The sequence below is a fragment of the Scleropages formosus genome, chromosome 25, assembly GCF_900964775.1.
Source record: "Scleropages formosus chromosome 25, fSclFor1.1, whole genome shotgun sequence".
Lineage (NCBI taxonomy): Eukaryota > Metazoa > Chordata > Actinopteri > Osteoglossiformes > Osteoglossidae > Scleropages > Scleropages formosus.
The window spans coordinates 17504376-17528896 of record NC_041830.1 but is presented as its reverse complement, the minus strand read 5'-3'; the positions used below and the strand labels follow the sequence as shown (position 1 = coordinate 17528896).

At 53.6% G+C, this 24521-nt stretch overlaps 3 protein-coding genes across 5 annotated transcripts in view; 2 read left to right on the top strand and 1 right to left on the bottom strand.

Moving 5' to 3' along the window:
* Positions 1-1192: 1192 nt before the first annotated feature.
* LOC108921502 (spindlin-W) lies at positions 1193-8026 on the top strand. The gene is made up of 5 exons (XM_018730985.2): positions 1193-1304; positions 2970-3011; positions 3115-3362; positions 3459-3692; positions 4301-8026. Exons 2-5 carry the CDS (start codon positions 2992-2994, stop codon positions 4504-4506), a joined length of 708 nt encoding a protein of 235 aa, XP_018586501.1. The 5' UTR covers positions 1193-1304; positions 2970-2991; the 3' UTR covers positions 4507-8026.
* A 711-nt stretch (positions 8027-8737) lies between these two features.
* On the top strand, positions 8738-11851 carry LOC108921503 (hydroxysteroid 11-beta-dehydrogenase 1-like protein). The gene is made up of 7 exons (XM_029249229.1): positions 8738-9232; positions 10056-10186; positions 10281-10392; positions 10618-10709; positions 10800-10893; positions 10974-11139; positions 11257-11851. The coding sequence occupies exons 1-7, from the start codon at positions 9157-9159 to the stop codon at positions 11429-11431; spliced, it is 846 nt and encodes a 281-aa protein (XP_029105062.1). The 5' UTR covers positions 8738-9156; the 3' UTR covers positions 11432-11851.
* Positions 11852-16729: 4878 nt separating this feature from the next.
* Positions 16730-24521, bottom strand: part of LOC108921406 (CUGBP Elav-like family member 5) — a 61057-nt gene continuing 53265 nt past the window's right edge. The window contains exons 4-12 of one of the 3 annotated variants that reach the window (XM_029249074.1): positions 23619-23747; positions 23263-23342; positions 22063-22209; positions 19579-19723; positions 17947-18159; positions 17756-17851; positions 17390-17533; positions 17144-17299; positions 16730-17002 (exon numbers count right to left, since the gene is read on the bottom strand). In XM_029249074.1, the coding sequence (XP_029104907.1) occupies positions 17172-17299; positions 17390-17533; positions 17756-17851; positions 17947-18159; positions 19579-19723; positions 22063-22209; positions 23263-23342; positions 23619-23747 (1082 nt within the window). In that variant the 3' untranslated portion in view covers positions 16730-17002; positions 17144-17171. Of the gene's footprint in view, positions 17003-17143; positions 17300-17389; positions 17852-17946; positions 18160-19578; positions 19724-22062; positions 22210-23262; positions 23343-23618; positions 23748-24521 lie in introns of all 3 variants that reach the window. The other 2 variants (XM_029249075.1, XM_029249076.1) reach the window with 2 other exon arrangements.

Genomic DNA, 24521 nt, shown 5'->3' with positions numbered 1-24521 from the left:
GGAGCTCCATTTACCCTGATTACAGCCCTGCTTTCTCTGAGGCCTGGGGGTACAATGCTGCAGTGCTCTACACTGTGTGTACATATAAATATTATAAAGAAAAACTAAATAAAGAAGTTTGAAAGAAATTTTATGTGTAACAATGATGGGAGTTCTGTTGCCAAATGTGATGCCAATGAAAAAAGAAAAAGAAAGCAGGCGGGTGAGAGAAAGTGCGCCGCCTGCTGTTCATTATGTGGTAAACGCGACTCCCCATGTCGCGACAGAGGGCGTATCTGCGCATGCCCAGTACAGACAGCTCCTATAAGCCAAACGCGTCTTTTTATTCGTTCATTGACATTTCGTCCACTTCAGACGCATTTTGACAAATTCAAGTGTCACACTGAAAAATTTCAAATGAGTCTCGGTCTAATATTTTACAAAAGTAAGCTACTTAATTTTCCCCATAAACTTTTACAACTCTTTGATCATGCAGTTCCGTATTTTTTGGACTATATTTATGTTTTACGACTAGATACGGAGCGAATTAATGTAGCATTTTCCATGTAACACTTCCTTTCACTACAAGAGCGAAGCTGAGAACGGAAGTGCCGCGGGAGTGTCTTATTAGTCGACCCATGAATTTTATATCTCGCGTATGATGCATGACGTGCATTCTGGGTAATGGAGTTTCACCGATAGATAAATCCAACGTCGTCGTTATAAAGGCTTTCCGGCACGTGTGCGCCACGAAAACTTTTATTCGTTAAAACAAGAATTCTAGAAAACACTTACATCTTGATTAAAATATGCATCTAAATTATGAAAATAAAGCAACAGATTACAGTAATACTGAAATCCGCGCTATACCACACACACAGTCAGAACCGCTTGTCCCAGACGGGGTCGCGGAGCCTACCCGGCAACACAGGGCGTAAGGCCAGAGAGGGAGGGGGACACAGCCAGGACGGGACGCCAGTCCGCCACCCCAAGCGGGACTCGAACCCCAGACCCACTGGAGAGCAGGACCCGGTCCAACCCACTACGCCACTGCGCCACCACACCCCCGCAATGCGCTATACCACATTTCAGATCAATTCAGTCCATACTCCCGCAGAATAGTTTTGGGAAGTTGACATCAATTCCCAGCACCCCTTGCTACAAACCCCAGTGACATCATGTGTTCTTCCTCCCGTTGTCTGGGAGTTGTAGTCTTTTAAGGCTGTATGATATTTTGCCCGTTCTGCTCCAGGTTTGTGGAGCTCGCGCTAAGAGGGATCGCTCTCTGCAGGGTTACATCACACAGACATGAAAAGAGACGTCAGGTAACGGTGGAATAACGCGCCTCGTGCCCTTGGGGGAGCGGGGGTAACGGGGACGCCGAAACGAACCCGTTTACGACGCGGGTTTGCCTGTTGCGCGCGCCCCACCGTGTTGTCGTGACAGCCGCTGGATGTGTCCGCAGTGGAAGCACGAGCCGTTTATCGTGACATGTGACGTAGCGCGCGCTATTGTGTCGGGCGCCGTGCGGGAACGCCGATGTCCACGCGCAGAACACCGTGCCGCGTTACCGGCGGGGGGATTTCGCGGGAGAGGGACAGGACAGAGAGTGTTTGTGTGTGTGTGTGTTCGGGCACGAGTGAAGTGTGTGTGTGTGTGTGTGTGAGTGAGAGAGTGTGAGTGAAAGAGATGAGAAAACGCCGCAGTGACACACACGCCACGGGGCAAACCCACTGTGGACACTCAAGAGACACGGCTACGCACTGAATCTGAATACACACACTGACTGTACACAAACACACGCAGTGCGAATGAGGAAGTGCTCTTTAAACGTCCTTTTCTCAGCCCGTTTCTTCCGCACCTTTATTATGGCCGCGGCTGCGTTTGGGAAGCAGGAAGACGGAGCGCGAGGCGCAGCGACTCCTTCGCTTCTCGCTCTCACTTATTTTATCGCTCTTATTTGCGTCACCGTCTAGTTATATTGCCATTTTTGTTGTTGTTTTGGACCGACTCGTACCTGGACGTGACGGCACCTACGCCTCAATAATTCGTCAAGTGCTGGAACCCGATTCCCGCTGCGTGCTTTAAGTTTATTTGCTTTTGTGCTTATTTGTTGTTGTTTAGTGGCCTCCGCTTCGTCTGTCAAGTCTCTCCTAATTAATATTAATGAGATATTGAAATAATCGGCTCCGCCCCTTTGTAAATAAGGGTAAAAATGGGTGGTTTTGAACGGCCCGACTCTCACTTTGGTTCTTCCTTATTGAACTTATTGAACAACTCACAGGTTCGCTGACGACAGAAACGGGCACGAGACCGCCGTGTACCCGCCCGGCGCGCGCTCCCTCGCCGCCTCCCGGCAGAGAGTGCGTCACGCTGTGCGCGTCCACGCGGCTGCGGCTTCGCTGCTGGGTGTCGTGAAGCGCGAGCGCGCGCGACATGATTACCTCATTGATTACGCACGGTGGATGTGATTGATGTTCCAACATGAATCCAACATGAAAGTGCACTAAAGGACCAGGAGTGGCTCCACGTGTTGTCGTATCGAAGCAGAATATAGAGATAATAGTAACAACCTCAGTAAGTTAATAGTATTTAAAAAGAAAAAAAATTGGAGGCATGTGTGATCAGGATTAGTCCGTCCTGAGTTTTGTGCACCTACACGTGTGATGACCATCGGTGCATCAAGTGGAAAGAAACAAATTAAGTTTACTTAAGAATCACACCTCTGCATCCAAGTGTCTCTTTCTCCTAATGTAATGAACACATTGTATTTTCTCTGAGATGTACGGCGCTTTGGAGAAAAACGTCTGCTAAATAAGTAAATGTTATAGTGACTTTAAGTGCAGAAATAAAAGTGTGTTTAAGAATGAAACATATTTTGAGGTTTGGCAGTGGACCCTGGTGTGTGTTGCATGTGATACGCGTGCGTGTGAGGGTGTGCGTACGCGCACATGTCTGACAGCCCTCTGCATCGCATTATGTCTCCACAGCGGACTCTGAGTTTATGGGAACATGTCGAAGAAGAAAGGCAGGTATGCTGCACGCTTCTCAACGCACTTTCTATTTGCTCGCCGCTAAACGTGGTGTAACGGCCGTCGTTCGGCACTCGCTAAACGAAGGTGTGTCGTGCCGCAGGAAGCGCGGCAGCGGGGAGTTGGGCGACATCCTGACTCCTGACCCCAACAACATGGTGGGCATGAGGATCCAGCACAGCTGGCGGGAGAAGGGGGCCCTGACCAAGTGGAAGGGCACTGTGCTGGACCGGCTGACCGTCAACAACTCGCTCTTCATGGTCAAGTACGACGGCTTCGACTGCGTCTATGGCATCGAGCTGTTCAAGGACTCGCGGGTCTCCAATCTGCAGGTTTTAACGGAGAAAGTGGGTGAGTGTGAGAGCCTCCCTCCATGACACCGTGTCAAATGCTCTCGGTGTGAGCACGTGTTCTTCTGACTCCTGTGACCTCTGGCTTCCTCCCCAGTGAACAACAAGATCAAGGTTCCTCATGATGCGGAGGAGCTCGTGGGCAAGGCAGTGGAGCACCTGTTCGAGAAGGAGGATGGGGAGAAGAACGAGTGGAGGGGCATGGTGCTTTCTCGCGCTCCCATCATGACCAACTGGTACTACATCACTTACGAGAAGGACCCCGTGCTGTACATGTATCAGCTGTGGGACGACTACAAGGACGGAGATCTGCGCATTTTACCCGAAGCAGGTAAAGCGGCACCTCTGAGAGCCTGATGCTCTTATCGTAAACAGCAGGGAGGATAATCTCACTGGTGGTGGTGAGTATTTGTTTTCACCAGGGTGTACACCGGCTGCTCGATTTACTCTGCTTTCTGTTTATAATTAATTTTGTTCTGAACTTCAAAGTCGTTTTGGCCACTAAGTCACAATCGATAAAAGCTTCGCGATACAAGTGATCCTCAATGTTAAGTTAGCGATTGTCAAAATGTTGGCTGTAGAAAAAGCATTCCTTGTCTTGTGATGGATCACCAACACTCTGAAACACAGGACTCGAGCAGTAAGCACTGTGGAGGCGAGTTGAATTACGGCGGTCGCACACTCGCATTTTGTTCGGGTGCTCTTTACTGCCACCTGTCAGCTCAAAGGGGAAACGCAGGTTGATTTTGGCTTGCAGTCTACAGAAAGCGTATGAGGTGGATTAGTGAAGAAACTTCAGTGACAATAAACAGGAAAGCGTTTGGTCGTAAACAGAAGAGCTTGCAACATACGAAACGCAAACTCGGTGAGCACGAAGTCAGGCGTGGATACGAACGGGTGTAATAATTGCCATTGTGTTCCTCCTCCTCTGTTTCTCAGAGAATAAGCACTTGCTTCCGGCCGACAGGAAGCCAGGGGAAGACACCGAGAGCCTCGTGGGTAAGCAGGTGGAGTACGTCACCGACAAGGGTGTGAAAAGAACCGGCCTGGTCATCTACCAGGTTCCCGCCAAGCCGTCCGTCTATTACATCAAGTACGACGATGACTTCCACATCCACGTCTACGACCTGGTCAAGACGTCTTAAAGGAACCCAGCTGCTCGTTCCCTTAGTTCACCCGTCATTTTAATGTCCCATTGCATTGTGGGGGGAAAAGGTAGCATGCTGTGCTTTCGGAAGAGCGGGAGTCATCCAGGGAAATGGGCTTTGCAGGGTTCTCTGTGTCCGCTTAAGTCACTTGTGAGCGTCGTACTGTAGACAAGTGCAGAAGGGAAGGGTGGGGTTGGTTGCGGGGCTGGGGGGAGGAGCTCTTAGGCTCAGGGGTGGGGCCTGAGTGAAAATGAACGCCAGCAAAGGCTAGACGCTCAGAAAGACTTGAGTGTAACGTCCGTCGTCTCTTGTGAAATGGCAAAGGCAGTCCTCGTTCCCCTCGCAATCTTCCGGTTATGGAGGGAAGTTTTGCAAATTATTTTAATATATTTTCTAAAGAGGTACCAAGTTCAAAATAATCTTTACATTGTATTGAAGTTAAAGCGTAAAATGCACACAGTGTGTTAATTTGTGTCCAAAGGGCGATGACTGGCTGTAAGTGACGTCACTAATGCTCCACAACGTTACTCTCTTAATTCCCGTTGTTGTCGGATTCGGAGGCCACGCGCCTTTGTTTTCTCGGAAATATTTTAGCGTGTAAGCAGGGTTGCTGCGTGGAACAATGTTAATTTACCAATTGATTTGCATAGGAAAATATTGCTTCTGAAGATGGGGCCACGTTTGTGAAGCGAGTTCTGGACTGGACTGACCACCAGTGAGGAGATGTGGGCACGTTTCGGGGACATCGTGGTACTGAGAGGCAGGTGTGGGACAGAACGTGGTTTCAACAGCACCTCGTCACGGGTTTGTTGGCTCCTCGCTCTGCTTTCAGTCTGAGCACCTTGGATGGTAAAATCGATCATTTCAGGACTTAGTAGGAATCTTTAGCTCGGTGAGATCATGCGTCTTTGGTGGCAGGTACCGCAACCGAGAGTTTTCCCAGCAAAAGCACACACTCCTGATTCTTCCTGATTCCTTCTCTTCTCCGTAGTGCTGTCACCCACTTCAAAAATAACCCCATCAGCAGAACATCGGGTCAGATGCCATTTCATAACGGAGATGGGTCTCGTAGCGCAGCGGAGTGGAGTGGGCGCCCGGTGCCCGAGCGTGCGCTCTCTTGTGTGGACTCTGGTGACCATGGCAACGGGTTGGGCGCAGTGTTTCTGCTGAGTCATTGGGCCGTCTCTCGTTCTCTCTGCACCGAGCACCGCTCATTTCAGACTCAACTTTTTTCCCCACACATGCGTTAGAACCACAGAGGGAGGGGCATAAAATGTCTCCCAGTAGGACCCATTTTAAATGAAAGTTAACACACAACCTTTTGATATTTTCATTTAAAAATCGCTTTTGCCGTGTTTTTGAAAGAAGAAATACTGTACCGGTACTGGAACTACCGGACCCAGTTCCTGCCCACTAAGTGAGAGAGCAGTGATTGACTTAAAGTGACAGTACAACATTGTACCAACTAGAGTGAAGGAGAAAAACAAGGGTCCCTCAGAATATACGGCACTTCTAAAAATAGGGAAGTTTTAAAGCGAGGGTTGCGTGTTTTTCAGCGTACGGTGCTGTTTGCCTGTTGTTTGTTGCCTCTTGCTGTCAGTGTGCTCATTCACTGTGGTACCACGATGTACGTCCAGCATCCTAAAAGCCCCTTTAACCAATTTCAGTAACTCTTATTTATTCTTATTATTTTAGTTCCTTCAGTAAAACGACTAAGAATAACAAATGAATGTTATCAGTTACAGTGATGATGGCATGAGTAGGTGGACAATAAAATATAGTCGATGGAGCCGATCTTCATGAATCAGACACTTGCAATACCATGTATTTCTCATGAAAGTGCACTTTTTTGCTCCTCCTGTGTTAGTCACTTTGCGGAGAAGCTTCAGAGCTGGATGGAATCGGTTCTAGGATCCGAACTTCTCTTTAGTTAATTAATTCTGGAGTCCAAATGCACCCAACCAAATAAAAGAAGAAACATTTAGGCAGTTGGCGTAAAGTCGAGCTTCAGCTAGCGATCGCTCCGTCAACGGGCCTCATGAAGGACACCGCTTTCTTCACCTGCTTTTACGCCCCTGTGCTGACTGGCGAGAGGTCATGTTGTAACTTCCCAGCATTTGGTCACGATGTTCTCCTTTTCTGGCAGATGAACGAGCAGCACGGTGTCGAGCACCAGCTTCCTGTTGCGACCGCACTCGACGTTTCGCACGAAAACCTGCTCTAAGAAACGGAAAGTCTCCCGTCGTCAACCTTTTCCTCGTCCGTTTAGGTCCGGGCCGTTGGGCTCTTGTCTTTCCTCGTGCTCTTGGTTTTACGTTCCTGTAAATACCGCGTAGAAACGAGAACCCCGGTGTGGCCGGTTGGGGCTGCGCACGAGACGCTGCGGTGTAACCACTTGTAGTCCCAAACCGCCTTTCTGAGCATCGACGATTGTTGCTTTGTAAAATTAATCCTCACTTTTGTTACTAGGCAATTAAGTGTCTTCATATTTAAATTGGTGTAAGAACTCCAGTAAGAGGAAGCACGACTATGACGCCCAGTACAGCGTTAGGGCTGCGGAATATATACAGTATAATAACAGAACATTTATTCCTCAATGTACATTGTTACACTGTTCATTTTAAAGCTTAATGAATTCAATTATATTTAGTAGACATTATCACAGCATCCTCATCTAATTCCTTCACATAGTTTTACTAAAATGCTGTTCTGCTCCAAGCAAAAGGAAAAAAAACTAATTTCACCTTGTGTGCAATTGAATTGCCAGCATAATTGTGAGCTTTTTTGTACATACATATATATGTAGATTCCTGTAAATGAATTTTGAACTTGTGTTCATGTTTCTGTTGCTAATGTTTCCAAATAGTTTGGAATTTGAGTAATTTAAGAAGGTGATGTGATGTGGGAGAGGATAAGAATGCCAAAAAATGTATTGGCTGCTCCGTTTGCCTTTTTCGTTGTTGCTTTTGCCAGTTCTCGGAAACGGGCGCGAAGTGACGTCGCAGGCCGGCGCTGCTCTGCGGAGCGACCGCAAAAAGCGACCGTTGAGAAAAGCTCTCGGCAGGGGGGCAGCGCCGGTCCTCTGTTCGCCGTGCACGTGGTGCCGTTTGCGCAGTAAGAGCAACGAGTGCAGAGACCTGCAGACAGAATCGAGCTCCGCCGTCGTGAAGTAAAGATGAATTTGCTCGTTGGCGCGAGGGAAAGAAAAATCGCGATCGCCGACGGCTGTAGGGCAGCTTTGGCTTCGTCGAGAGGGGAAAAAACTGCCGACCGTGTTTGGTATTCGTGGGTAACTGATGCTTGTGTTAATTCCCCGCTGCTGTGCTTTCGCGTGCCCCGCTCGCGAGCCGGAAGGCCGAACGTCGCCCTTCCTGCCACGTACCCGTTACCTTGCCGCTTTCGACCACAACCCCTTTTCGGCAGTGCTGCGTAGTGTACGAGTCACCATCCCGTTTGTGTAACGATGCTCTGGTTAATAAAGAACATATTTTTTTGCACTCGTGATGTCCTTGTGTGCGTGTCTCTTTCTCCTCGCTGACCTATTAGTGTTTTTACAGTCCCGCACAGAGCCCGAGCGCTTCTTCTTGCCCACGAGACCCGTGTCGTGTCTCGGACCGGCTGCACGTCTGCCCTTCTGCCGTTTCTGTCGCGCTGTTGAATTCTTCCCTGTAAATTACAGTATTCCATGTTAACGTTTGCAGAATTGCTTGCACTTTTAAACATATATATTTCAGCTTGTTGTAAAATAATGACTAAATATTTCTTTTGAGGGTGATGGGTTGTATTGATCAAGAATAAACTTTTGTACAATAAATGTGATCTCATCCCACAGTAATATGCATCGCTGTCTCAACTCTTTGTTTGCGCTCAATTTGTCTCTGATGTCTCACGAAATACTATCTTTTACAAGTCCCATTAATAATTCACGGATGAGTAAGGCCAGTCCTGGAAAGGGCCGAAAAGGGGGAACGTGCTCGTGTTTCCGCTGACGAAAAGGAGGGAAGGGAAGAGGGTTAAGTTGCTCGAGGTTTGCGCTCGGAAGACGACGAGCTTTGGACCCGTGAGGCCCGGATACGCTCCGCTCTCCACGCTCCTCAAACGCTGGCACCACCTCCCTGGGAATGGGGTAGTTACAAGGGGGTGGGGGGATTAGAGCTGCTGCCTTCAGATCGTAGGTTCAAGTCCCACCTCCTGCAAGGCATTCACCCTTAAATACCTCGGTAAACAAGCCGGCCTGCTCTATATATGTATGTAAGTTCAATGACTGTACACAGTGTGAAGTCACAGCTGTGTCCAAATGGGTTTATTATGGACGTCACTGTATGAATCCCTCAGACTGAAGAGGGAGAAACACTCTGCTTTACCGTTTGTTGTTTGCACTGTATGACTTTCCTTATTCTCTTCATGCCTGTATAATTGGTGTGTATTTTTAATGTTGACTTCACATGTTAGGGGGAGACTGTATGTGTGTGTTGGGGAGTGGTGGCAGTATCAGTTTTATCCCGTTTATAGCACCGGTCTCTCTCAACAGGCAAATCACTGCAGCTCCAGGTGCGGAAGGAGCAGGATCCCTTATCCGCACTCCGGTAAACCTGCTCCGTAACGTAATATTTCATAAGTTCACCGTTTACTCGTTCAGCTCCAGCGATGAAGGTCCTCGCCAAAATGCTGCTAGTCGGAGCCACGCTGGCGGCGTTCTTCTGGAGAGACTCCTTCGATGCAGGTGAAGCTCCAGCGAGGCTCTACACACGCAGATTTAAACACCGCTTTCGTAACAAGTGTGATGTCAATGTCCACAAGAGTGTGTTCTCTCTGTTAGCAAGCGGCTGAACATCTTCAGGACCGAACTGTTGAGCAGAAGGGCCCTCGACGCCGTTGTCTTGGTCCTCTGCTCGTCCATGTCCGGGCCCCGCGGCGCTCGACCGACGTTGGCGCAACGTTGGCCAACTTCAATAGGATAATCTTTGGAAAATTTTTTTTTTATTGCAGTGAAATTATGAATAATTGGATTGTCTTCCTACTTATTGGTAAAGGGTCCTTACGGAGGAGCCGAGAGATAAAGGAAGGAAACCTTTGGCCAGAAGTTGCAGGATCGTGTCGCTCGCTGGCCGTTGTCCTCGCGCTATCGGGAAGGCTGTAAACACCGTGCAGCGTGTGTCCCGCCTCGGTCCCGCACACCGCCTTATCTCGCGTTCGCACCATGCATTTACCTCTTCCTGCAAGGCAGGTCACACTGAGAGCGCGACTGCGCGTGTGTGTGTGTGTGTTTGTGTTTATGTGTGTGAGAGCGCTGCCCGCACACTGTAATGACCCTACGAGGGAACATTCAGCCTTAAAACACAGGTTAAATGTTCACTAGAGCTCCGTTTTATAGCCACCCCATTTTAGCACAAGGCGCACTTTTCTCTGCCAGTCTGGTCAAAGTTCGATGCGACTCGAGAGGCCGGGTCCTGCCATCCCACGTAGCAGCGGGAGCAGGGGTCAAACCCGCGTCCTCCGACTGCAAGGCAGCGCTTTAACCGGCACACGTGCCACGTGCTCCGCAGGGTCCCTGCGAGGTGCCAGGGTGCTGGTGACAGGCGCCAGCACGGGCATCGGGGAGCAGCTCGCCTACTGCTACGCCCGCCTCGGTGCCCAGGTGGTCATCACGGCTCGGAGGGAGAACGTCCTGCAGCAGGTCTCTGTCCTTGCAGCTCGCCGTGTGGGTGTAAAGCGGTCGTCCCAGGTGCGACCGCGCTCAAGGGCCGTCTCTGGGGACTCCCCTGCTCCAGGTGGCCCGGCGGTGCGCGCAGCTCGGAGCCCAGAAGGCGCTCTACGTGACCGGGGACATGGCGACGACCTCTGACCCCAGCAGGGTGGTGAAGTTCGCCGTGGATGAACTGGGTGAGCGATAGCGGTTGGGCTGCGGGTTCCAAACCCCGAGGCGTTTGCTCAACAGTCATTATAGCATTTCGGCATTTGCCCGCGTTTCCTAGCAGTTCTCTCGGCCGGTTCCGCTGCTTCCCCGTGATGCGCAACGCTCGGCTTTCGGAAGCGTCTTGTGTTTGGTGCGTTTTACCAAACCCCTTATGGGAAATCGAATCACCGAATAGTCGTCTCGCTGTCCAGGGGGGCTCGACTACCTCGTGCTCAACCACATTGGACGCTATTCCTTCTCGCCGTGGAGCGGAGACGTGCATCATGTCCGAGGGCTCATGGAGGTACTCTGCCTTGCGCGGTATACGCGGTAAAACACAGCCCCCTTGAAGGGGACGTCCTGTGGGCAATTACTCTGTGCTTGTGCTGCGAAGGTGAACTTCCTCAGCTACGTGCAGCTGGCGTCCGCGGCGCTGCCCTCTCTCGAGAAGAGCAAGGGCTCCATCGTCGTCGTCTCCTCCCTGTTGGGCGAGTTTCCGCCGTCGGCCCGCCGGAGCCGGGACCCGGGCGGGGGCCCAAGCGCTGAGCGCCACCTCTCGCGCCCCCAGGGAAGGTGAGCACCCCGTTCACGGCGCCGTACACCGCCACCAAGTTCGCCGTCAACGGCTTCTTCTGCACGCTGCAGCACGAGCTGGCCATGCGGAGCAGCGACGTGTCGCTGACCATCAGCATCCTGGGCCTCGTTGACACCGAGTCGGCCATGGAGAAGGTCAGGTGAGCAGCTCCAGCGCGCGTGTTGCCGAGCTCCTGGATAAGCGGGTGCGGCGGCGGCGCCGAGACGCTGATTTCGCAGCGAAGTGAAGTGAAGCTGTGCTCTTTCCTGCCTCCCAGTGGGCGCACGAGGGTGGTGCCGTACCCAGCCGGCGAGGCGGCTCTGCACGTCGTTCGCGCCGGGAGCCTCCGCCAGAAGGAGTCCTTCTACCCCTGGTACACCCACCTGGTTTGCCTCGTCAGAGACTGGTGTCCGTTCTTCCGCGATGTCATTATCCGCAACTCCTACTACTAGGGACCAGGGGGCGCCGGAGAGCGACCACTCGGGGGCGTCCGGGAGCTGCGGGAACTGTGGGAACTGTGGGGATGGTGGAAAGGTGCACTGGGGCTCCGATGAATCCCTGAGTCTCAGTGCTCAGCAGGGTCCAAGAGCTGCTGTCCTGCTGTGTCAGTAAGAACACTGGTAACTGAATAAATTACTTCTTTGATTTTTCCTGTAAAGTAAATCTTCCCTCTGTGTGGGGGGGGCACTTTAATAAGGGCTTAAAATTGTGGAAGTTCTGTGAGATTTGGGGAAGGGAGATGTGTGGGGCTGCTGGAGACCATGATGATGCTGCGCGGTGTTTCGCCAGCAGGTGGCGCTATTTAGCAGGTTATGAAGGGCAGCACATTTAACAGGTACTGAACTGTTTCCAGGTTCCTTCTGAATTTACCTCCTGGGTCCTGTTGAGGTACAGTAAGTAAAGTGAAAGAAAAAATGAGAAATAAAGGAAATAAATAAATAAATGTGAGGTCATGTGATTTGTTGTGACTGCCCAGCTCACGGTGGCCTTGTCTCCATAGCTGGTGATGTTGCACTGATTGATTGAGTGACCAGTTGATTGTTTAACTGATTGATTGATTGATTGATTGATTGACTGAGATCCTTCAAAGCAGCACCGTTCCACATGGTGTAGAGAAGGTTGCAACACAGGACACCCCAGGGGGTTGGACCTGATGGGGGTGGGTGCTCTGCGTCCGAGGGGAAATGAGGAGCAGAATGCGGCGAACGTCTGGACTGGGTGGGGGTCTGGGATGAGGTCGATTACCCCACGTGAGGGAAATTACCGCACTGGGCCCAGAGTAAAGGAGAGCGAAAGGCTCCCTGGGCACTTTGGGAATCGGTCTCTTTCACGGATCTCGTTCCCCCCGAGGGCACAGGCTGCGAGTGGGTTTTAGCCACCCATCAGGGACGTGTCGTTTCCTCGCCGAGCACCGGAGAGTCGGAAATGGACCCGTCCAAGTAGAAGCGAACGAGGGACAGTGCGACTCCAGTGTCGTGGAAAGCTGCACTTCAGCAGACAAACACACATTTTTATTTCAGCCTCAGCTGTCAGTTACAGGGAGGAGAAGGAGTGAGGAAACGGGGGGGTCTCTTACTTAGAAATACATGTAATAATGTATTAAAGGTGTGTGCAGATTGTTTCATCTGTCGTGAGCGTGCAAATACACACACTCGCAGTGTGTGTCAGCGTGTGTGCGGTTTTACACGTAGATGGGGAACAGCGCTGTGTTTTCACATTCAATCCGCACTGATTTACTTTGCAGGAAGTTTTTCACTTGGTTCTGCACTTTTTCTACTTCTCTCCATCGAAGTGACATGACTGCACTGACGTGTGTGTGTACGTGTGTCTCTCTCTCTCGCGGGGAACAAAAGAGGCCTTTCGAACCCCAGGCTGCTGGACTGGCCTCTTTCGTGTCCTTCCTCGGTTTGAGGTGGCCCTGCGGGGAGGGGGGGGCAGTTGGCACCGAGCGTCACCCTCACGGGGGGTCACCACGTCGTCTCCTGCGCCTCTCAAACCCCGCGGGCGCACCGGGCCCGCAGCTCGGCTCATGCTCTATATGAATGCATGAGTAGAAAGAATGAGGTAAAGCACCGCGCTCTGGGCCTCCTCTTTTTAAACCGTCGGTCAGTCATGGAGGAATAAACCCAAGACACGAGACGTTGCGATAAATCTGAATGCAGATCGGTGCGGGAACACGGCGCCTTCCCGCCACGTTTACGCGCGGACCCGCGTGCCGTCGGCCGCGCCGGATTGAGAGCTGTCCGTCGATGTCAATTCTCAGCAACGCTTCCTGTTCGGGGAGCTCGGCATTCTGGGAGTTTCTTGTGAATGGACTGAAATACAGCCGAGCGAGAAAACAATATTTATTATTTCTTTCTCCGATCTCCACAAATAGCGAATCCATCAGCGCCAGAGCATCTGGGAGCGAAATGAAATGGGTTCCTGTCCCACCGTCTCCAGGTGCTGTTTTCACACGTCTTTCTGGAATGAAACCTTTCCTGTGTCACTTAGTCTTTCTGCGTAGTGCTGTGTAACCCTGGGGGGGTCCAGCGAGGGGCAGCAGTCACTGACTGGCCGTTTCCGAGGTGACCCTTAACTACTCCGTCTTTACAAGAGGGGCTCTTCTGCCTGCACGCTGAGTGTGTGTGTGTGTGTGTGTGTGTGTGTGTGCGCGCGCGCGCGCGCACTTTAGCCGGCAACAGTCTCTCCTCCCTTCTCTTCCCTTCCCTGCACTGTCCTCACACTTACCAGGCTCAGAATACCACAGTACACCCCTCGTCAAAGTGCCTTGGGGCAGCGGGTGCCGTAAAGTGTACATCTGTGCTGCTGCAGTGGAAGGTGATGGATTCGAATCCCTTTCCTGCCACAGTACTCCTGACTGAGGTTCTTACGATGAAGTGATGCAGTAAAATTTACCCTGCTGCGCAGATGGGTAAGTCACCGTAATGGTCGAGCTCATACTCGTGCTCGAGCCCTGTGATGCCAGCTGGATGCGGCCACTCGTCACGCACCCTTTTCGCCCTCCGACGACCGGTGCCCCGCGAGCCGAGCCCGGATCTCACCCGTCGCCCGGGTAGGAGGCCAGCGTCCAGCCACCTCACCACGGTAAAAGGGTAGGTGCCCTCATGCGTGCTCCACCTTCCGCTCTTCGCCTTCTCAGTGCCGTGGGGCGACCGCACTGCCCCAAAGCGCATTTCCATTCCCGAATTCCCTACTTCCGCACAACGGAGGGGTCGTGGTGCCGTGTCGCCCTCCGTGCGCGTCGATGGACGGCGTTTCCATCGGCCGCCAAAGTCCCGCCGAGAGCCGACGGGATCCAGCGGCGCAGCGTTTATGTAGCAAAGAGACATGTGTTTGAGAAGTAAACGTACTGTTTGAATTTTTATTGTAAAATTGAAAAAAACGGGACAGAGAAAAGCCTGATGAAGCAACTCCTTCTGTACACCCTTTTGTAGGAGAAATAAATAGGTAAGACAATAAATAGAAATAAACCCTTCTTTAAAATAAATAGGTAATATAAATAATCATCATTAGTAAATGAACCCATAATATTAAATTGTCAAAGCAGCAAGTAGTAGAGGTGTTTGAAAAAGGGGAAAAGGTTTGGTTTGCCAGGCTCTCGCGGAACCTTCCGGATTCCATGGAAACGGAGGCCCCGCGCTCTCCTGTGCTGCGATGAGGCGTCCGGCCTGCAGGAGGCGCTCCCCGGGACCGACCGAGTCGCCGGACAGAGGGTTTCCTCGGGGACGCTCGCGCTTTCGTCCCGTTAAACGTTTCCGGTCCTGTATGAGCGCGGCGCACTCGGCGCGGTCTCGTCTCGTTTTGTGCTGACGTGTCCAACGTGACCTTTAAAAAGCCCCCCCCCCCCCCATTTTACCACAAAGCTCCTGCGCTGACAGGTCTCCCTAAATATACACTTCTTTATTTATAGTAAGCTTTTTAAAAATGTTCACAGCATTCAGGCCATCGCTAGATCCCTATAGTGACCTTCGACCCTCCCTACTGAGCATGCTCACAGTCCCAGTTTGCATCATGGGACATCGATGGGCAACAGGAAAGAGCACAAAACGAGCTGATTTGCGTAAACGTCCACAAAATCTGAACCGAACTGGAGCATCACAGGCCACGGTCTCAGCAGAGAATGAACGTCCGTTTTTTAAGAAAAAAAAAGTGAAAAATAGTGACGATGGACTCGTAACGTATTTGCTGCCTTGACGGTCAGCGGTGCGACTTGTCCTTGGGTGCGACGCGAGAGGTACGGCTGCCGCCTCGGAATAGGAGCGCCAGGAAAACGTCAGAGAAAGAACAGGGGGCCGCTGGGGTCGATCGCTTACAAGGTCCAAAGAACGATTTTCATCTTTCAGCACTTTGCACGGAACCGCACTCGCGAACGGCGTACGCGAACGTTTTCTCTTACTCTGCCGGATCCGAGCCGAGCGCGTCGGCGGCGCGTCCCTTAAAGGCAGTAGAACGGGGGACGTCGGCTGCCAGCTTTGGCCCCGTTCGCACACGGAGACGGCTTGTCGCTCTGTGTCGCCCCCTGCCGGACGGAGGTCCGCAAACCTGGCCGCAGCCCCGCGGGTGACGCTCGCGGAGGGCAGAACGCACCTGAATTTGTGCGCGTTCAGACCGACGTTCTGCACGAAAACGAAGGTACGAGATCGCAGCAACAGCCGGCCGAAGACGGCCTTCGCCCGGGATGCGGATTCGATCGTTCCCTCTGTCCGTTCGTTGATCGTGCCCCGAATGCGGAGGCGTGCGAACGAACGGGTTAGGGTCGGGGTTAGGTTAGGGTTAGGGTTTACCTGCGGCCCTCGTTATTTCTCGCTCTCCTTACCGCACCTTGGCAAGTGGAACAAGTTGCCGCCCTGAACCGCTCCGTTCTCAGATGGCCACAGAGGTGGGGCAGTATTTAAAGGGGCCACATGAGGACAAATGTCAAGCAGCAAACAACTACATTCAGATTCATCCAAATAAACAGCGTTAAATACTGCACGTGTGAGAGGCGGTGTGGGAACGGCGTCGGTGTGCGGGACGGGGACGGGGGACGGGGACACCGCACGCCGGCTCCCGCGGATGAAGCGCGACTGGCTGTAAGCTGGCGACCCGAACGTGCCCGTGACCTCGAATGACCGGAGCCGAAGACCCGAAAAGAGCGCAGGTCGCCCTCCTGCTCTTCCTCCTAAAGGTCCCTAAAGGTCTCTTTGTTTTTCTCCCTTCGTAAAGTTTCTACACGCCCTGAATGCTGGGAAAAGGAAAAGAAACCAAGGCCCTGCCTTCCTGCGCCCTGAAGCTGTAACTGTCCTCTGACCGGCACGTTATTTTATCAGTGGCGGTTTGTACTGTAGCATTAGTATCGTCACGTATGTACACTGTGGTCGAGAACAATAAAAACGTTTGGTCCTTTGGTCCCTAAATGGGGAGAGATTTTCGGGCACGCGGTTGCTGCGGAAAGCCGAGCGACCTCCGAAAGTTACAGTTCTGCGCTTGTTTCGAGTCCAAGAGGGAGGAGGGAGGGAGGGAGGCGGGCAGAGACAAGGAGTCCCCCAGCAGGACGGGAACTTCTCTCGTCCCGCTCGGTTTTCTTGATCTTCAAGTTTTAACCCTCATTCGTCCAGTAGATTAAAAGCCAAAAGCGCCTCTTGCTTCCTACTTGTAATATGTAAATGAGTGTGTGTATGTATATATATATATATATATATATATATATATACATATTCATATATATACTGTATATATATATATAAAATAGAAATCTATTTGCTGTGTGTTGCTGCTCTTCTCTTTGTTGCGTCGTGTTGCTGCGCTAAGAACCGCCGTCGGTCCCGTAAAGGAAAAGCTGTATTTCTGACTCCCGTCTTTCCGTCCATCCCTCCAGGCGCCGCCGCCGCCGCCGCCGCCGCCCTCCTGGCCTCCGCCGCGCACTTCGCCTTCGCAAACGCCGATATGTCTCCAAAGTCCCTCCTGTTTTTCACGTGTGTTTTGTTTTTAAAGGAAAAAAGTTGCTCTCTTGAGATGTCCTCTCGTCTCGTCTTCGAAACCTGCGGGAGCGACACGGACGGCGTTGAGAGGCTCCGCGCCGCGCGGGGAGGGGGTCACGCTCCTCAAGCGGGAGGATAAACACGCGGTGGCGCTGCCGAGCACTTCCCGAGGCTGACTGAAGGCGAGCGGGTTGCTCTCACCTGCTCTCACCTGCGCTCTCCTGCCCGGTCAGTAGGGGCGACTGGCGTCCTTCGGCCTCTTGAGCTGCACCTTGAGCCGCTTCATGCCGATCTGGAAGCCGTTCATGGCCTGGATGGCGGCCTGCGCGCTTGCCGGGTTGTCGAAGCTCACGAACCCTGCGGGGGGATGGAGGACTGAGCGAGAGGCGCGTGCGCGCAGACGCACACGCACACGCACGCGCACGCGCGCACGCGCGGCACCCTCACCGAAGCACTTGCTCTGGTTGGTCGCGCGGTCCATGAACACCTTGGAGGAAATGACCGTGCCGAACGGGAGGAAGGTCTGCATGAGCTCGTTGTCGCCGAACTCCTGCGGCAGGTGGTAGATGAAGAGGTTACAGCCCTCGGGACCTGGGGGGAGAGCAGAGCCGCAGGCAGCATCGCCCGGGGAGGGGGGGACGCCTGGCATCGATATGGCCTCAAACACATCACACGGTGACATCACACGGTGACGCCGAGCGCCAGGGGACGGCGCTGCACGTAAACCCCGCGTTTGCTCAGCAAGTTCCCTCCGGCGCAACGTGCCTATTCGAACATGTAAATGAGGATCCTTCCGCGACGCTTCGCGCTCACCTTCTCGCTGCTGCTGCTGCTGCTGCTGCTGGATGACCTGAGGCGGCTGTGGCAGTGTCTGGCCAATAGGAGTCAGGGTGGCTGCTGGGTAAATCGCTGTGTTCACAGAGCCGGAGAGAAGGGCCTCGTTGAGGGTGTGCTCTTCATCAGTGGCGTGTGCGGTCGGGATGGGGGTGGGAGGGAAGGCGTACCTGTGTACTGCTGGACACCGGTGAAGGCCTGCTGGAGGGTGTCGGCGGCCGTGGGGCTCTGGGCCGAGTAGGGGGGCAGACCGTTGGCGTACACGGCCTCCACGGCGGGGTGTCCGCTGGGCTGGTGGGGGAGGCCCGCGAAGCCGTTGACGACGGGGGCGACGATGCTCGGCACGGCGGGGGCGGCGATGCTGGCGGGAGGGGAGCTCAAGCCTAGCGGGGGGACGAGCGCAGAGAGCCGCGGTCCGGGTGAGCGGGCGGGGACGGGTTCGAACCCCGGCTGCCCGGACACGCCGCGGCCTCGTAACTCGGTATTTGGAGCATTTAGAGCGAGAGTAACGCGAGAGGAGCCGTAAGCGCCGTGCAGGCGAGTCGAACTGAGGCGACCCCACACTCTTCCTCCGTTTGTGCGCTCTTGTGCGGAGCGGCGGGCAGAAGTGGCACCTTGCATTTCGAGGGCCCGGGTTTGAATCCCACCTCCTGCTGCCATTCTCTTGATCGAGGTGCTTACTGTAAACTATAGAAAAGTATCGGCTGGGAGGGAAGTGATGTGATTATTAATAATAATAATAATAATAATGAGAATAATAATAATAGCACATGCACTGCGAGCCGGTGGGTGCCCTGACTGAACGGTGACAGCCAGCCGCACCCAGTCCGGGACGACGGGGGCAACAAGCATAAAGGCAGCTGGTCTGAGGACGATGGGGGGTTCGAGGCCCTTTGGCTCGTAACAAATCCTCCTTTTGGGTCCGTTCCCGCTGCCCCCCTGCGGGAACGCCAAGGGTCGCCTCAGAGGGGAGCGACGTTCCCCGGCGGCGTCGCCAACGCGTAAAACCCTCGACGGTTTCTGGAACTCGTGTCCGCGGAACTCGGATTTTGATTTCGTGTTGCTGAGCGGTAATTAAAGCTCTCTGCGGACGCGGCGGTTGTGCGGTCGCCAAATGCGGGTCCTCAGGAGCGACTTGCCACTTATTGTGCTAATTATACACAGCGATGAACAACGGAACACGTCTCCTGCTGCCGAACGCTGCGCTCATACTAATCGAGTCTTTCCTCCACCGAAGCATGAAATGTACATTAATTCGAACACGTTCCATTTATTTTTGCGCTACTAAATGTCACTGTAAAATAATGGGCACCTTGTTGCCGGGGGAGACGCTCCATCATTCCCGCGCGTGTTGGTTATAATAGGTGTGCGCGCCGCCTTTCCGCAGGGAGACCTCAGGGCACCTCGGGGCGACCGTGGAGGAACCCCCGCGGCCCAAGGACCGCCGGGTGAACGACCCCCGAGGACCGCCGAGCCTCAGGTGATGCTTTCGCCGTGCATCGCGACCGCGTTCGGCGAACCCGGCACCGAGTGCCGACCGCTGCTCACCGCACATCCTAATCTAATCCTGTCGGTTCCTCTCGCCCATTTGGATCCTGCCCTTAATGCGCTCCGAGTGTTTTTCACGCACGCCGTGTTCTCCTGGACCGATGTGGAACAAACACGGTCCAGCGTCTGTGTGCTCGATAAATATGCACACGTGGCCCATGGAAATTCTTGGCTTCGGCGAGCGTCTATCGGTGCTTTTCGCGTAGGAGGGAGGGGCCGGCCGCTTGCCTGGCGCCCGGGGGGAGCGCACTCACCTGACACCGGGGTCATGGGGGTGGCCGGCAGACCGTTCATGTTGAGCGCCCCCACCTGATGGATCTGGGTGGCCGGAAAAGCCACGCTGGGCGTCAGGTAACCACCATGTGTGGCGGCCATGATGGCGGCCTGCTGCTGCATCAGCTGGACGGAGAGGGGGGGGGGGAGGGGAGATGAGCGGTCAAAGTGGACCAGAGAAGGGGAACCGCAGGTGGTTGACAGGAAGGCCAGCGGTCAAGGACAGTGGTCAGTAGGACGGTGAAGCAGTGGTCACACAGAGGACATGCCTTTCTGCACCAGATCACCATTCTTAGAGCCCCCCCCAAGACTCCGCCCCTCCCTTCAGTGACACCCCCCCCCCCGCGGCGGTCGCCTCTCGTTCATTTTCTTTGGTCATTTGTATTACTGTCGGTACTGGTGAGGTGAGGGTACATCGCAGACAGGAAGTGAAATTGCTTCCGGCTACGTTTTCATCACTGTGGGAAAAAGCTCTTCTGTTTCTTCGTTAAACTGGGAAGGGACGCGGCTGTCACCCCCCAACCCCCACCCCACCCCACCCCACCCCACCCCCTGTGTCTTTATTGGCATCTGATGGTCACTCCTCCCCACAACAGGAAATGTCTCCATGGCATCCTTCATGTAATCCCCTAGAATGGGGGTGTGAAGCTGAGCTCGGGGCTCTTCCCCACCGTGTTCCCCGCCTTTAACACGCAGGCCCCTCGTGCGACGCACATTCACGTTACAATTCATTCGTTTGCTGTAACGTCATTTGTTCCTTGCGCAGCGAACGCAACCTGTTTGGCCTCCCAGCCACTAGAGGGCAGTAAAGAGCCCTGAGAGAAGTGTGCGTGTGTGTGTGTGGGGGGGGGCGCCCTCATTCAACTCACTTCCGCAGTGTTTACGGCTCCAGCCCGGCGTTCCCGAGGGTTGTCCATCGACAGCGAGACGGGGAACATTGTAAAGCTTTATTGGCGGCGCGAACCCGTCAGCAATCGTCACTGACCAGGAATTAGTGATGTTCTTATCGTCGGCCGTGAGTCGCTTTTAACTTCAGTGCAGCGTCAATGAGGTTAAAAACAGTGAAAGTGGAAGTATTTCATTATACCTACTGCGTATCAGAAATGTTTACGCAAACAACCTACAAATAAATGGAGTGAAATTTGAGCTCGCAGCTATTTGGTTGTGACTTCGTAGTAAAGCCAACTTTGGAGTTCCGAACAAAAGGAGTTATGAACGGACTCTGAGGGGCTCAAGTAGCGCGGTGCGAGCGCAGGCGGGAGGACGAGTTTCCGTTCGGAGTCCCCATCCGCTGTATCAAACGTGACGCTCGACTGGTGCGGTTCAGAGAAACCCGTGGTTTGCGCGACGACAGCAGGACGGCGGTCATGTCGAGTCGGGTCGGGTCGGATCGCTCCGCTCCTGCAGCCGCTGTTCTAGAGAGAAGCCTGTTATCCCGGCACATGCGTCGCGCCTAAATTGGTCTGGCCAGCAGGGGGCGATGGTGCACAGTGTGCTGAGCTACCCGGCCTCCCCGGTGGCGCCTCCTACCGCTCCTTCGAGGCGCCATGCGGTCCACGTGGTCGGAACGGGCCGACGCCGCACTTCCCGGGATGATGGGATGCAGGCGAACTAAAGCAACGTGAAATGCGGTAGGGGCTTCTGGTCGGGACAACCCGACCTGGTTCAAGTGGCACTGCCGACAGAGCGAATTATTCCTAAAATCAGCCTTGGAAACGGCCGTCGCTTGTCAACGTGGCGCTGTGGTTGTCATGGCGACCGATGCGTGCGCCGCTCTTTGAGCCATAGGAAAATGCGTGCGGTCCAGGCCAGGAGTCGCCCTGCGGGACAAAGCGTCCCGGAGCGGACAGGACCGAAGGCCGCGCGACGGAGACATGCAGCTCTTACGAGGCTCTCGCTCCACCGCCCACCTGTTTGCGCTTCCGGGTACGGGTTCTCGACTCGATAACGAGACCCATCGATCGCCGGCCTTGACGGAGAAAAGGAACGTCGCTCGCCGCCGCAGGGGCCGGGACTGGATCCCACCGCCCTCTGGCGCACGCTCAACACACGAGGTCGGAGTTCGGTCTGAATGAGGCGTCGCGGGAGCGCCGGGAGGTTGAGTATCGCAGACCTTGAGGGGTTGGGTTCCCTCCTACTTGTGTGTACAGCTATTATAAACAAAAATAACGTAACGCTGCAAGATACATTAAAAAGAGCAAATATGAAAAAGTCTCTTCACGCGACACTCCCGTTCGAGTCTGATCGCTGACGGATTCGTTCCGTAAACATGCGCAACGTCCCTCGTCTCGAGTGCCGACTGACAGGAGCTGCGAACGCTGGGGAAGGGAGCGGAATGAAAGCTGTCGCAACTTCGTTCTCTTTGGATGCTCTTTACCGCCATCTATTGGCCTGGAGGATAAACAGCTCCTGTTCGTGGGGGGCGTGGCTCGGGAAGGGGGGCGGGGCGAGAGGGGTGGACTCACTGCGTGGGCGTAGGTGCCGTAGGTGCTGAAGGGCAGCGCTACGGCCGGGTTGAAGATGCCGAAGTGACCGACCATCTGCTGCATGCGCCGGATGGTGCGCTCCTTGTCCGTGTCGGCGAACTTCACCACCAGACTGGAGGAGGCGCCCTGGGGGGGGGGAACGCGACCACGTGTCACCTATGGAAAGCAGCTCTTTGACCGCTACCCAACATAATTAGCATAATTGCATATTTTGGCAGCTGCCTCACGTTTCCACGTTAGGAACACATGAGCTCTCGTGGTCCAGTGTGTTTCTGGAGCGGGTTCGAGGTGGGGGGGGGGGCTCCTGTCTCTCTCTAATCTTCCGAAGTCATGATCATTCTCCCCCCCACCCAATGGTCATCAGACCGCCTCCATCCCAGCCATTTGCGTTTCACTGGCTGCAGGAGGACTGTGGGAACGCCAGGGGTGTGCTGTGTGTGTGTGTGTGTGTGTGTGTGTGTGTGTGTGTGTGGGCATGGCATTCAGTCTGGGGGCAGACAGTTAAATGTGGCCACACCTCATGGGTGTAGCTAATCAGAGCTGTGAGCGGGGCTGGGATGTCTCCTCCCACCCCTCTGCACCCCCCCACCCCCCACCCCACCATAATGGACCGCGCTCGCTGGGGGTCCGAGTGGCGTCTCTGCGCTCCGTCTGTCCAGCCGGTCCTCCAGGAGACGCCGCGCTGCCGTTTCATATTTTCGTGATGTTTTATTTATTCCTCCGTTCACTCGATTTGGAAGCGGCGCCTGATTCGCTCGCTGTTTTACAAAATAATGATTTACGGCCTTCAGGCTGCATCCCTTCCTAACTGGAAACGTCTTAATAAGTGGCGCTTGCTGCATGCAATAATGGGCAAATTTATTATTGAAATGTTTACTGTTTATCATGTAAATTGGCTGGGATATGGAGTTCTGAGGGAATACAAATAATACGAATATTTTGCATAAACGCGAATAAAAAATAGAACTGCATAAACGGCTTTACTGGAATACAATTCTGCAGGCCTTGCAATACATATATAGATATATATATATATATTTTTTTTCCCACGGAATATTTTCATAGTATCTATGCATAAAAGTGTTTTCTCCTGATGTATGGAGACCTTGGCTGAGTGCAGGGTACAGAACCTGTGTGTGTGTGTGTGTGTGTGTGTGTGTGTGTGTGGGCACTACTCACTGGCATGGTCTGACTCCCATGCAGGGCGCTGATTGCAGACTGAGCCTCAGCATGTGCGGAAAACTTGACAAAAGCACAGCCTGTGGAACGACACACACAGATGTGACACATGACATGTGTAGGACCCCCCCCCCCCACGTAGTGGAACCTGAGGAGCCCTGAAAAAATTGATGCATGTCCTCCCGGTCAAGCTGCTACCGTGACGACGGTCCGACCGCAATGGCACTGTTTCCATGTGTTAGAGGGGTTAAATAAACACTTTCGGTACGATAACTACAGCTCCCGGGCGGGGGGCACGGGGGATGGAGTGTGTGCGTGCACGCGTGTGTGTGTGTGTGTGTGTGTGTGTGCCCGACCTTTGCTGTTCCCGTCGGGACCTCTGAGCACGGTGCACTCCTCGATGACTCCGTAGGGCTCAAACAGGCGGTACACGTCCTCCTCGGTCTGCTGCTTGTTCAGCATCCCAACAAAGAGCTTCCTGTCTTCTGGAACAAAGAACGGGCGGGGCGCCACACACACACACACACACACACACACACACACACACACACAGAATGAATGGGCTCCAACATGCTTCCTGGGGTAAGAATCCTTGACTGCGTTCTTGGTGCCACCAAGACCCTACAGGACCCCCACCCCACCGCACCCCCCGGGACCAGCGCAAAGCCTCGGTATCTCGGTGTGAGTCTGGTGTGACCTGCCCTCGTCCCGTGGGCCGCAGAGCATCTCGGCAAACCCCGGGCGGGGGGGTCGTGGGGGGCAAAGCCACACCTGTCACTGCGCGGCAGGGGGGTGCAGCGACTGAGGGGTCGGGTCATGTGCCGGGGGTCACCACGGTGATGCGCTGAGGCCTAGCAGACATCCCATAATTCGTTGAGAGGAGTGTGTGTGAGGAGTGTAGGTTCCCCCGTACAGGCAGCGCCGCACTCAGGTTTTTAATGATTCATATTACTGCAGTTTTTACCGTACTGACTGCTTTTCAAGAGCTGCTGGAAATGAGAGCACCGGGCTCACAGCTCTGTGTGTGTGTGTGTGTGTGTCTTCCTTTAGCTCAGGGAGGTGTTTCACATTAGCGATGTAGGAAAATGGAGAAAATGCCCCACAAGGGCAGCAAATGCGAGAAACAGGCATTATGAGAGGACGTCCCCATGAAACAAAATGCTTTAAGTTTTATGACCTTTGTAATAAAGAAAAAGTTGAATTACAGACACACTTTAACACACTCTCAGTGTTTCCTAGTTTCACAGGGGTGGAGCCTG

What these genes read in the sequence shown, in the direction of transcription:
- LOC108921503 (XM_029249229.1), top strand. Translation starts at nt 9,157, where the DNA reads ATGAAGGTCCTCGCCAAAATGCTGCTAGTCGGAGCCACGCTGGCGGCG. An exon ending in GTTCGCCGTGGATGAACTGG is followed by an intron (nt 10,393 to 10,617) that starts GTGAGCGATAGC and finishes CTCGCTGTCCAG; the next exon opens with GGGGGCTCGACTACCTCGTG. An exon ending in ATGTCCGAGGGCTCATGGAG is followed by an intron (nt 10,710 to 10,799) that starts GTACTCTGCCTT and finishes TGTGCTGCGAAG; the next exon opens with GTGAACTTCCTCAGCTACGT.
- LOC108921502 (XM_018730985.2), top strand. Translation starts at nt 2,992, where the DNA reads ATGTCGAAGAAGAAAGGCAG. An exon ending in ATGTCGAAGAAGAAAGGCAG is followed by an intron (nt 3,012 to 3,114) that starts GTATGCTGCACG and finishes GTCGTGCCGCAG; the next exon opens with GAAGCGCGGCAGCGGGGAGT. An exon ending in GCGCATTTTACCCGAAGCAG is followed by an intron (nt 3,693 to 4,300) that starts GTAAAGCGGCAC and finishes TCTGTTTCTCAG; the next exon opens with AGAATAAGCACTTGCTTCCG.